At 38.5% G+C, this 12,915-nt stretch overlaps 1 protein-coding gene across 1 annotated transcript in view; it reads right to left on the bottom strand.

Moving 5' to 3' along the window:
- The window catches only part of ptenb (phosphatase and tensin homolog B), a 154,961-nt gene that overhangs the window by 18,848 nt on the left and 123,198 nt on the right, over positions 1-12,915 (bottom strand). Inside the window, exons 6-7 of the mRNA XM_043712395.1 lie at positions 2,502-2,643; positions 1,517-1,683 (exon numbers count right to left, since the gene is read on the bottom strand). Of these exons, the coding sequence (XP_043568330.1) occupies positions 1,517-1,683; positions 2,502-2,643 (309 nt within the window). The remainder of the gene's footprint in view (positions 1-1,516; positions 1,684-2,501; positions 2,644-12,915) is intronic.

The following is a 12,915-nucleotide window of genomic DNA, read 5'->3' as shown; positions in this document are numbered from 1 at the left end:
CCTCCCTCCACCTATCGCATTCCCAAAGCCTCTCCTCCAAGTCCCTCCTCCCTACCTTTTATCTTAGCCTGCTGGACACACTTTCCTCATTCCTGAAGAAGGGCTTATGCCCGAAACGTCGATTCTCCTGTTCCTTGGATGCTGCCTGACCTGCTGTGCTTTTCCAGCAACACATTTTCAGTAGTGGTAACACAATCAATTCAAGAAATTTGTTGACAATTACATTCAAAAAATGTTTCATAACTTATCCAACATTTGAATAATCTATTGCTCTCTATTTTTTAGTCATGTTGAGGACTTCGACTGCTGCATCAGGATTTCACCTCTGCTACCCAAAACCAATTTGTGCATTATTTCTTACTCTCTGTTCAGGTCCTGTTTTATGTGATGATTGCCACAGTAGGCTGAGCCAACTAATTGGGAAAGGATCTTTGTCCACTTGGCATGTAAATATTAAATCTCAGGTTGATGCACTTGCTTCTATGAATATATGAATGTTCACTGCTCTAGGTCTCAACCAACCTAAAGATCAAATAGTTTCAGTCAAAAACTATTTTGTCAATGGGATTCATACTTCCAAAATAGTTAGAATATTAAAGGAGGTGAAAGAATGCAGCTTTTTTTTCCCTTTGAAAAACATTTATAATGAAGGCAGAACAGTTAAATAATGCGACAGTTAGGTGTAAAATTGAAAGGGACTGAATTGCAAGAAAAGAAAATACAAGCAGACTTTTTAATTAACAATTCATTTTTATAGTTCACGAGGACTTGAATAGGTGATGGCACAGGCAGCATGGTGGTAGTGGTTAGCATTGCTGCCTCACAGCACCACAGACCCAGATTCAATTTCAGTCTTGGGTGATTGTCTGTGTGGAGTCTGCAATTTCTCCCTGTAACTGTGTGGGTTTCTGCTGGGTGCTCCAGTTTCCTCTCACAGACCAAAGATGTGCAGGCTCGGTGGATTACAGGATTATGGGGTATGGGTGGGAGGCTGTGTATTGGTGGGATACTCTTTGGAGAGTGGGTGCAGACTTGATGGGCCAAATGGCCTCTTTCTGCACTGTAGGGTATGAAAACAGTGCGCAGCAATGGTTAATAGGTTATAAGTTAAGATGTTCTGATGAAAGATCATTGACTTGAAATGTGAACTTTATTTCTGTCTCCACATATGCTGCCAATCCGGTTGAGTAGTTCCAGCAATTTCTGTTCTCATTTCAGATTTCTTGTGTCTGTAATATTTTGCTTTTATAATCTGAATGCATGGTTTGCAAAACCAATGCAATCTCAGTACTGTATTTGGCTGTTGAATCTTTTGTTGATGGAATTAAGAGTGTGGAAATTAAACAACTGGAATTACTACAGTATTCTTTTCCACTCTTGCATGTTTGAAAAGGCTACTGAAAGCAAAATGTTTTACTTTGCACTTCACAGACTAAAGGTGTCTGGATCCTTGATATGTACACATTTCTATATTCCAAGGTATATAAAAATGACTCCAGATTTGGTAGGAACAAACCTTTTTCATCATCTTGTTCTGTTTGTGGAAGAATTCCACTTTAATATCTCCACACACTGGTAGAGGTTGAGGAAAATCAAAATACATGTACTTGTCTTCACGCCTGGTCGGTCCCAAAGAGGAAGTGAAGATCTTCACCTTCAGCTGCGAAACCACAAACATCGGGTCTAAGAAAGAACAAAAGAATTTTAGCTTTTCACCTTTTTTAAAAAAAGGGAAATATTCACTACAATGCTCTTTTTGTAACCAATCCGCAAAATGCCTCATGAAGCCAAATATAAATAATTCTGGTAGCTTCAGCTAGCAATTTAAATATTCCAAGATATACATTCCATAGCCAATCTCTCTTTAATAACTGTGCTACAAACTAGAACGCAAGATATTCTTCTCATCAAATATTGGGTTTCCTGAAAATGGTTATACTCTAAATAAAGCAAAGTGATACTGCTGTCAGTGGCACACAATCTTGAAACTTAAAAGGATTAATCTACCCATTGCCTTCCCAAAGGTCAAGGTTTTGCTTCCTCTAGTGCTCACTAATGGAACATTCAAAGCATTAGAATAATGACTGACCTCCTCTGGACTTAAGAATGTAATGATGATGATAAAAAGTGATACAGTAGCTCTGATTGCACAAATAAGCTCAGCAGAGACATGTCACTATAAAATGTCCAGTTAACTCTCTAGGCCAATTTAAAAGTAATGGATACTTGGTTAAGCAAGCAGAGAAGCATTGATGGTGAACCTCCCCAACTAACCTGAGTCTTTTGGGGTGTTTGGGTGAGGGTACAAGGGGATGGGAAGTGTTTGCTTAGTATTAAAAGAGCTACGTGGCATCAAACATATCAAATTGGAGTGCTTTTTGAAAGATGAAATTGTAAAAGCAACATAACAACATTGTTAGACTGAAACAGGAATGCACTTAAAATTTTCTGCCCTTTCCCTATAAATATATATAACTAAAAAGTAGTAAATAACAACTTACTGCATGTCCCACCACTGAACATTGGAACAGTTTCAAATTGCATCTTGTGAAACAGTAATGCCACTGGCTTGTAATCCAATCTGTGCTTCAAAAGGTAGCTGTAATAGTATACATAGCGCCTCTGGCTAGGAATTGTTACACCCTAAAAAAGATGCAAAATACACGCATGTATATTGTCCAATATTGCAGTACAGAAACTTTGAACAGTTCAGTTTCTAATATGTTCTTTACTCCAATTCCTGGCTATGTAGACATTAAGGAAATGCCTGGATAAAATTATATATTCAGGACAGCACTAGTAGTGACCAATTTTGTATTGCAACTGTATTGATATGGCAAGTCCACTTGGCTTTCATAGAATCCCCAGAGTTTCTGGTCAAGGCAACTCCCCAGAATGTTGATAATGGGGGATTTAGTTGTGGTAATGCCACTGAATATCAAGGGTCAGTAGTTGAGAATATCTCTTATTGGAGATGGTCAATCGCTGGCACATGTGTGTTACAATTTTTATTTGCTATTTTTCAGCCTAAGCCTGGATATCGTCCAGATCTTGTTGTATTTGGGTGTGTTCTGCTTCAGTATCTGATGTGTCATGAATGGTGCTGAATATGGATGCAGACATTGATAAGTATCTCCACTTCTGACATGATGAAGGCAAGGTCATTATTAAAGCTGAAGATAGCCCAAGAAACAACCCTGAGGAACTCCATCAGAGATGTCCTTGAATTGAAATGGCTGATCTAAATCAACCACACCATCTTCCTACATGTCTGGTGCATCTATATGCCTCTCCAATCTTCGCAGAGTTTTCCCCTAATTCCCATAGATTCCAGTTTTACTTAGGCTTCTTGATGTCACACTCAGTCAAACGTGGCCTGATGCAACTCTCACTTCAACTCTCGAATTCAAGTTTTCTTTCAATGTTTGAACCAGGCTGCAATGAGGTCAGGAGCTGACTGGCCCTGATGGAACCTAAACTGAGAAACTGAACCGGTTACTGGTGAACAGATGCTGCGTGATGGCATTGTTGACGGCATCTTCCATCACTTTACTGATGACTGATAGTTGACTGATGGGACAGTAATTGACCAGGATGAATTTGTCTTGCTTTTGTGTATGGGATGTACCTGGGTGAATTTTCACATTGTTGTATAGGCGCCAGTATTGTAACTTATTTCATTATGTCCTCTCACCATACTTCTACTAATGAGTCTGTCGCTGCTCAATTTCCACAAACAGGCCTTAGCTGATACCATAGTGCTTTCAATGGAACACTGGAAATCATTATCCCTTCTTGCACTCCACAGAAGAATATCTCTACATCAGTCAAGTAATGAAAGCTGGACTCTGTCTCAAAAATACTGAACATTTCTTTGATTTTTTTTCAAAACAATCAACTGTATTCACCTTAGCAGAACTTCACAGCAACAGCTATTCACACTGTAACCAAAGTTAAGCTAAGTCCTTGCCTTACTTTGAATGCAAAGATGGTCACTGGCAGTAACTTAGAACCACAACCTGTGCTGGTGCCCATCAATCATTTTTTCTGAAAATGTGCTTTCATTGCCAGGTGAATGTCAAATTAAGATATTCTTCTAAATATATTTCATTAACAAAAGCCTCATGTGGATTTTAATACATCGGGAATGAGAGTTCATCAAAGCTGGAGTGCAGCAGTTTTAATTGTAAGATGAAATGATCATAGAACAATATCCTACCTGTGTCCGGCATGCATAAGCATAGATGGCGAATAGGAGAAATAGCTACAGTATTTTGTTCCCCCAAATCAAATAGTTCACACTGAGATTTATTTTAAAATGAACTTGCATGCTTTGTTAAGTTCAAAGGGTGTAATGACCACAACCTGTTTACTGCTGTAACCCACATGCATTCTCTCTATTCACGTGTCAGTGGTTATTATTTTGAAAATTTAAGTCGGGACCCAATTTCGTTAGGTTCTCTGTAACCCAGGAACAATGAGACGAGAAATACACAGAAGCATTTAGTCTACAATATGACAATTATTGAACTTGTATTACTGCACAATTTAAAACTGTATGAAAGTAATGTAATGCCACTGCAGTTTGGCCAATAGGTGTGGCATCACTGCCCCAACACACACAAATGCAGCAATTCACCAAAGTAGGAAAGTAATAGTTTCAGTTGTGATACAGTATCATAAATCATTGCTCTCATGAAAGAGAATAGGGAATACTGATACATTGTATAAATATTTATTAACCCCTCTCCCAGAAAGTATGAACCCTTCAACATTTCACTAAAATCAGGTGACCATTGAACTTGAAACAACTGGTTATTCTGCACGGAAACCAAACAACAGAGCATAATTTAGTATTCAGCCGATGCCACAAACAACAAAATTCCAACTGGAATAAAAACTACTACTCCTTCAAACCTCCAAAAATTGCCCTTGAGGGCTACTGCAGCACACCACCTATTGCTTTAACTATAATCAGCCAACTTAGTACCATCAGTCAAGGAATATGGACTCATCCAGTTTAAATAGCTGAAATCAAATCAATTGGCGTTTTCCTCATTAGGCCATTAGGTGAAATCATAATATTTGAAGATTTAGAACCATTTCAAGCTTCAAACTTTCCGGAAGAACCTTGCATTACATAATTAACAATACTAAAGAAAACTGGGTTGTAAGTTGTGCGAAATGCAAGTATAATAAAATGCTCAAATATTCTACATGACGTTTGGTAGCAAGAATGACAACAATAAGCTAGTGATGTGAGTTGTATATTAATTTTTTTTTACAGCTTACTTTATTTATTTTCCAAAATGGACACATTTGCTTTCAAGATGCTTAAGCACATAATTTTCAATATGTGGATCCACTTTTCACTTAAGTGATCCCTGCATTACATTATTTAACATTAAGAATATCTGCACAACATGCTAATCATTTGAGAACCTATTTTATGGTATACACCATCATCTCTCACCTCACCTGTGACATTGAAGTTGTCCTTCTACTGTCACTCAATATCTATGTTCAAGTTATATTTTCTCCTTGTTTCTGTCAAAGGTATAAATTATTGCCAGAAAACAGAATCAAATCAACTTACCCTAGTGTCTTCAACTACTTTACTTATTGATCAAGTCCTGTTAACTATACTCTGTTTCAGCTATCCTATGCCCAGTTTCTCTTTTCGATCAATTTTGTTGCCCACTGTTAGCTACAGCATGAAGTTTACGGGATAAATTGACTGTAAAAGCACACCAAATCAAGCCTTAACAAAGCAATGTAATTAGTTGCAGGCTTAAAAGGCTGACTAATGAGGAAGCACAGATATGACTAATTATTTTCAATCCCATTCAAACTGTTGATAAGTTTTCTGAAATTAATAAGTATGTTTAATGAATAAAATGCAGATCAAGTACACTAGCACATTAAATATTACATGTGATTATGCTCTAGAGCTGCTAGCTATGTGCTGGAAATATTGGCAGGAAGAGGAAATATTTATAATATGACAAGACATATCAGTGAGGAGGTCACTCAACACATCTTAGTTTGATCATCCAAAAACATTCCAAATAGACATGAAACGGTTTTTAAAATTAGTATATAATTTCTGCATATTCTATACACATTCCATGCAGCAAATTCCTCTCATTGAACACTGGTGCTCTTCCTAAATTGCACTAGCTCTTGGTTCCCAATGTCTCAAATTTAAAACTCATCATACTTGTATTTAAACCTCTATCTTCACTCCCCACCTCTAAACCTCTTCACCTGTACAACACCCAACACACTATTCCTGAATAGCCTAATACATCACCTTGCCTCCCTTCACACCTCTATTAGTGACAAATCACCTTTGTTCCACAAACTGGAATTATATCCCAAAACTCCTCTTGTTTAAAAATCTCGTCAAACCCACTTCTGACAGCTTTTTCTCATCCCTCCTAATATTTCCTTCTTTGGTTGGCCCTTGGTCTCTTTTCAAGATTTACATTTACTGTTTATGTACCTTTGTGAACACATTTCCTTTTCGGCTTCCGCCAGTATTTCTTCCTCATATTTTTGACAGCATTGCAGCTTTTTTGTGAAACCTTCCCAAAACTTAAATGCCTCCCTTATGATGTGTTTACAGAAATATGCACAGTACTTACCCAAGGTGTGGTCTGGCTCTATATAGTTTAAGTATGACAGTCATGTGATTAAATGGTGGGAATGAACTAGGGCAGCAAATTTTCAGGAAAATTTCAAAAAGATGCAAGAATTTGATGGGAATGATAAAGAGGGAACCTCAACTAACCAAGGTTAGACAAAGGGGAGGAATTGCTGAGATCGACACAACCGAACATTTTTGATCCAGTCCAATGAGGAAAGAAGCTACTCCATATTTATTTCCAGGGAATGAAATAAGGCAAGTAAAACATGTAATGGTGGTGGAGCATTTAAAAAGTGATCAGAATATTATAGTGGAAAAAAAACGAGGAAAAATCAAATATGAAATATACTCAACTGGGGAAGAACTAATTTCGTGGAGGTAAAAAGGTTCTGGCTGAGGTGGACTGCAATCTAAAAATGACAGGTTTAATAGTAAATGAGTAATGGGAGGTCTTCAAAAGATAGAAGAGTCCAGACACATACTAGATGCAAGTCCCACAAGGTGGGGAAAATGGATGGCAAAGATAGATAATGAGACGAGGGGCAGCACGGTGGCTCAGTGGTCAGCACTGCTGCCTCACAGTACCAGGGATCCAATTTCAATTCCAGCCTCAGGCAACTGTCTGTGTGGAGTTTGCACATTCTCCCCGTGTCTGTGCGGGTTAGGTGGATGAGCCATGGGAAAGGCAGGGTTACGGGGATAGGGTAAGGGTGAGTGTCTTTGGAGAGTTGATGTGAACCTGTTGGGCTGAATGGCCTGTTTCCACACTGTAGGGATTCTCTGACTATCGTCAGGTTTGTAATTCTGTAGAGGACCAAGAATATATCCAAATACAGAGGAAAAATGAAAATAGAAGCAAAGATCAGATGAGACTAGATTAACAAAGACTTTTGTTTTATAAACATAGAGGGTCATAGTGGTGTAGAGATATTATGTTTACTTGTGATCCTTTAACAATCCCACCTGAAGGATGCTTGTAGAACAATGATAGTTTCCCTACATCTCGGACCGACAGTCTGGGTTCAAGTCCTATCTCCCATTGAGGTACGTCAGTTTGAATAGGTGGTTTAAAAAACAATTCATAAACAGTAAAAAGACACCGAAAGCTAGATTTCAGCAGGTATGTGACAAAAAGATCCTGTGAAGGGAAATGATATGCCAAGTACTTTGTACTTGCCTTCACTAATAAAAACAGTTTTGCCAATGACAATGAAAAAGACTGTGAATTTAAATATTATAGATGGGACAAAATATAGAAAACACAACCAGTATTGATGAGATGTAAACTAGACTGATAATGGAAGCACTGCAGAAGCTCTTGCTAAAATATTCCAATTCATCTAAGATGAAGGAGTAGCACATGAGGACTAAAGGATGTTAAACAGTGGGGCAGGGATAGCCTTGACCTGTACAGTTCAGTTAGTCTAATTGCTGGTGGGAAACTTTTCAATAAGCTAATCTAGGACCAAATTATTTGAACTTTAAAAGATCCAAATTATTGGCACCCAGTATCAATCCAAGAATGACAGGTCTAATAGTAAATGAGCAATGAGAGATCTTCAAAGATAGAAGAGCCCAAATACAAACTAGGCACAGGTCCCTCAAGGTGGGGGAAAAAGGGATGTGTAAAGGCATATTGCATTTGGCCAATTCAACTGAGTTTGTTGAATTAAATGAGGGCAAAAGAAGACAGTTAAATTTGCAGACTTGGACTTTCAAAGGGTGTTGGATAAACTAGGATGCAAGAGGTTTCTCAGCAAATTAAAATCCAGAGTTTAAAGAGCCAAAGGTACATAAGGTAAGAAATTTTTTAAGGGATGGAAAGCAGAGAGGATTGATGAACAGTAGTTCTTCAGACTGTGGAGGGTTGAGGTCTCCAGAGGGTTGGTGCTAAGTTTGATTCTCTTTCCCATGTATATGTAGATGACACTGACTTTGGTATACAGGGTACAATTTTAAAGTTTGCAGAAAAATTGAAACCTGGTAATGTAGTAAACAGGGATGAGGATTATAATGGATTGCAGAATAAGTAAAATGGACTGCTGAATTAGACGCTCATACCAGATGAAATTTAACGCAGGGAAATGTGAAATGATTCAGATTGTTGGCAAGAATGAAGAGAGGTAATTTGAAATTTGAGACAGAATTTTAAAGGGGATACAAGAACAGAGTTGTTGAAGGACAAATTGAAAATGTTATTAAAAGGGATACAAATGGCAGGAAGTTATATGATATATGTCCATAAAACACTAGCTCTAGTATTATAGCCAATTTCAGATGCCACATTTTAAAACTCAAACGAAAGGGTAGGGCTGAGATTTTATAATTGTTCTGCAAACAAATCTCTCCACAGACTACAACAGTATGAAGATGTCAGAGTTGTACCTTGAACTGTTAACACAGTGTTTCCTGACTTTTGCCTACTGTGATTTCAGTGACTGCAAATTGACAATATTACCAGAGTTGTCAAAGTGTGGTGCTGGAAAAGCACAGCAGCATGTCAGGCAGCATCCAAGGAGCAGGAGAATCGACATTTTGGGCATAAGTCCTTCATCTCCTTGGATGCTGCCTGACCTGCTGAGGTTTTCCAGTGCCACACTTTTTGACTCTGATCTCCAGCATCTGCAGTCCTCACTTTCTCCAATGTCACCAGAGGATGCAAGGAAAAGAACACAGATTAGGGATGAGGAAAAGGGGATGACAGGTCATGATGGACTGGTGTGGTGACACGGGGTGAGGAAATCTCAACATTAGCCACTGAGATCTTGGAGCTTGTGACCCTACTTCGTGTCCCAATTCTCAGCTTGGGAAACCGTGATTAACCCATGCAGGGCGATATAGGCAACGTAACTTTGACTTTATAATGTGGTCTATTATTTTTCATAGGATCTAAGACTGAAACAGCACAGATGGAGGCTCAGGAATTATGAGAGGAGGTAGAGGAGACTTACTTGAATGGTTACATGAAAGAAAGACTTTAGCATGTGGAGAGATCTGAGAAAAAAAAGGTATGCTTGTCCAAAAAGCAGAGAAGATTAAATTAAGATTTGTCAAGAGTTCAAAATTATCAAGGGGTTTGACAGTAAATCAGGAGAAATTGTTTTCAGTGGCAGAAGAATCACTAACCAGAAGACATAAATTGAAGATAATTAGCAAAAGAATTAGAAGCAACATTAGGAAAAAAAAAGCAATGTGCATGATTTTGAAAATCATGACTCAAAAGGGTGGTTGAAGCAGGTTCATTATGAAATAAACTGTTGAAAGATGCAAATTTATTCAGCTATGGAGAAAGTATAGGAATGCAGCTAAGTGATCTGCTCTTTAAAGAGCCATGCAAGCGAAGTAGGATGAATTACCTCCTTCTGTGTTGCTTCAATCTGATTCTATTAAGATCAGATTGACAGATCAAATTTTACAATTAAAGCTATGCTAGTCTTACTGATGGCCAGAATTGATAACAGATTTCATGCATTAACATTTCAAGTGATATCACAAATATCTTCATACTGCAATGGCCTGAGGAAACATTTGTTTGCAGAACAACTGAGATCTCATTTTAATACATGGTGGGTACCTTGATACCTGTTGCTTTCAGAATTTCATGCCCTGCGTAGTCAAAGTAGCCTTCCTTGCTCTGGACCTTGCCATTAGTTCTTTGGCCAGAGGAAGCTGCAGTGAAATTCCAAACAAGAGCAAAAGCACTAAATCATCCAAAAGTGAACAATCGATCAACTCCAAGCCACATCAGAAAAGAAAGAGCAATGCAGGATTCATTGGAAGAAAGCTTCCTGAGCAAAAGTTAAATGAGAAACATCATGCCTTTAGTAGAAAATTTAGTATTCCTCATCCCCAACTACCACATCAAATTTGAACACATAAAAACAACAACTGGCTGTGGTAATCTAAGGAAACATCAAGGCATTGTGGAACTTCCAAAAGTTCACTGACCTGAAAGACTCAGTAAAGACAGCAATGCTTACTATAAGAATACACTCTGCTCAAGGTTATTACCTTACAAAAAGTCTGGAATCAAAAGCTCCCTGCTGTCTTAAGGTGACGTATGGCATTAAACGCAACTATCCATCAAGCTTTGTGTAATGAGTCTACAAAAAAATTCACTAATCAAATATGGATTTTATTCCAAGAATACCAAAAGATGATATTATTACCAGTGGATACAATTTACTGAGGTAAAATGAAACTTAAATTTTTTTGAAAAGAACAATAGCTCGAAGATTTCCGCATTCACATGTAAATATTTAGAGTAATCAATTGTTAATGCATGCACTTCACTAATCTTCTGTATGTCAAAAAAAAGACAGTAATTGTTTCTGGTGCAAGTAATTTAAATAGCAAAGTGTATATTCTTTTAAGGGTACCCTTTTTAAACATTATGAAACAAAATTTTGACGTCAATTCACCATCTTAAAAAACTGAAACTGTAACGGTACTCTCTGTGGACAAAGGTTTTCAATTCCACAGTGCACACTTTCAAAGCAAGGGATTTTATATTAGACAATAATGATATAAATGTTTAATGCTGGAAATACTTTTCATTGAAGAGGGCCCACTTGACAGTCATGTAGTAAGCTTGTGGTGAGAGATTGCAATGGTTCAGTTTTCCAATTTGTAGAAACCTTGTATAAAATTTGAATGATAGTGGCAGCTTTGGTTGGTTCAAAATCTTGGTGCTTTGAGACCTCGCCTACAAAAAAGGGTCAACATATGAAAGCTGCTAAGGAGTGGATGGGCCTCAGTGGACCTCTGTGCTAGCTTCAGCTCCAAATATTTTAGCACAAAAGTGTGAAGAAGAAAGCCAAGGGATGACAAGGGTAAACATTGGTTCCACCTGTACCATAGATAACACTCAAATTACATTGCAGATTGATTGGTAAAAGCGGAAGAATATTTTCTTTGGAAGCAAACTGTTACAAACAATGTCTGGGATCCACGAACATGAATGCCAATCATTCAAGTAAATACCACAATGATTTGTAGTGCAGCTACTGACACTAAACCATGTAACTTCACAAGGGCTTCTCATTTCTTATATGCCAGTTACTGGCACCAATTATAGCTGTTTTGGATTCATCTTGAATCTCACTTTGTGAGATGTGGACTCAACATGGCAAGTCTGAGTAGTAATGCAAAAAAGTCCCATGATCTGAGCGGGTTTGTTAAAAAGTTGACGACTAATGAAATGAATATTGCAAAATTAAGTAGCAATTCATAAAGGAGTTGGTAACAATGCATGTCAAAATAGAACGAGCTGAACAAAATAAACAAAATTGGTTCTTATCTTTATGTATTTGCTCATAGATTCACAATTTAGATGTACAGAGGAATCCTGATTATCCAAACATGGGCCGGGAGTATTTTGTCAGAGAATCAAACATTCAGATAATGGAATGCCGCATAACACAGTTTAGCCAAGCGTCTTGCCTTGCGATCTTGCCGGATAAGGGAATACCAGATAATCAAGGTTCCTCTGTACTTCTTGTAGCATATTTACATACGCTGGGCCACAAGCAAGCCCAGACATTGATGGCCAAGACGGTCATTTGCACAGAAATTCTTCCTTTCCCCCACCTTGTCATTTTCCAGGACTGAAAGTGTGCACACAATTCTATAAAACCACCATATGCCTTGGGCAACTCAGTTGCAAAGAAAAAGAAATGACCAGATAATCTCCTTTGAAATACTGCAAAGGCAACTCTTGCACCACAAGTGAAGACAGGTAACATGCTATAGTCATTCTGAGGTGGCATTGATAATTGAGACGTGCCCCACACCAGAATCTGTTCTGAGTGTACAGTCTTAAAGAATGTCATTTCCAGCAGTGCAGCAATCTCCCATTCCTGACCTGTCAGACGCGATTTTATGCTCAAATCCCTGGAGTAGGGCTTGAAGCCCTACCCACTCTACCTCTTGCAAAAATGCCATCCCGTATTCCCAATTCCTCCGCCTCCGCCGTATCTGCTCCCAGGAGGAGCAGTTCCACCATAGAACACACCAGATGGCCTCCTTCTTTAGAGACCGCAATTTCCCTTCCCACGTAGTTAAAGATGCCCTCCAACGCATCTCGTCCACATCCCGCACCTCCGCCCTCAGACCCAACCCCTCAAACCGCAACAAGGACAGAACGCCCCTGGTGCTCACCTTCCACCCTACCAACCTTCGCATAAACCAAATCATCCGCCAACATTTCTGCCACCTCCAAACAGACCCCACCACCAGGGATATATTTCCCTCCCCACACCTTTCCG

The sequence above is a fragment of the Chiloscyllium plagiosum genome, chromosome 22 (assembly GCF_004010195.1).
Source record: "Chiloscyllium plagiosum isolate BGI_BamShark_2017 chromosome 22, ASM401019v2, whole genome shotgun sequence".
NCBI classification, from domain to species: Eukaryota; Metazoa; Chordata; class Chondrichthyes; order Orectolobiformes; family Hemiscylliidae; genus Chiloscyllium; species Chiloscyllium plagiosum.
This window is presented reverse-complemented; position numbering and strand designations above follow the sequence as displayed.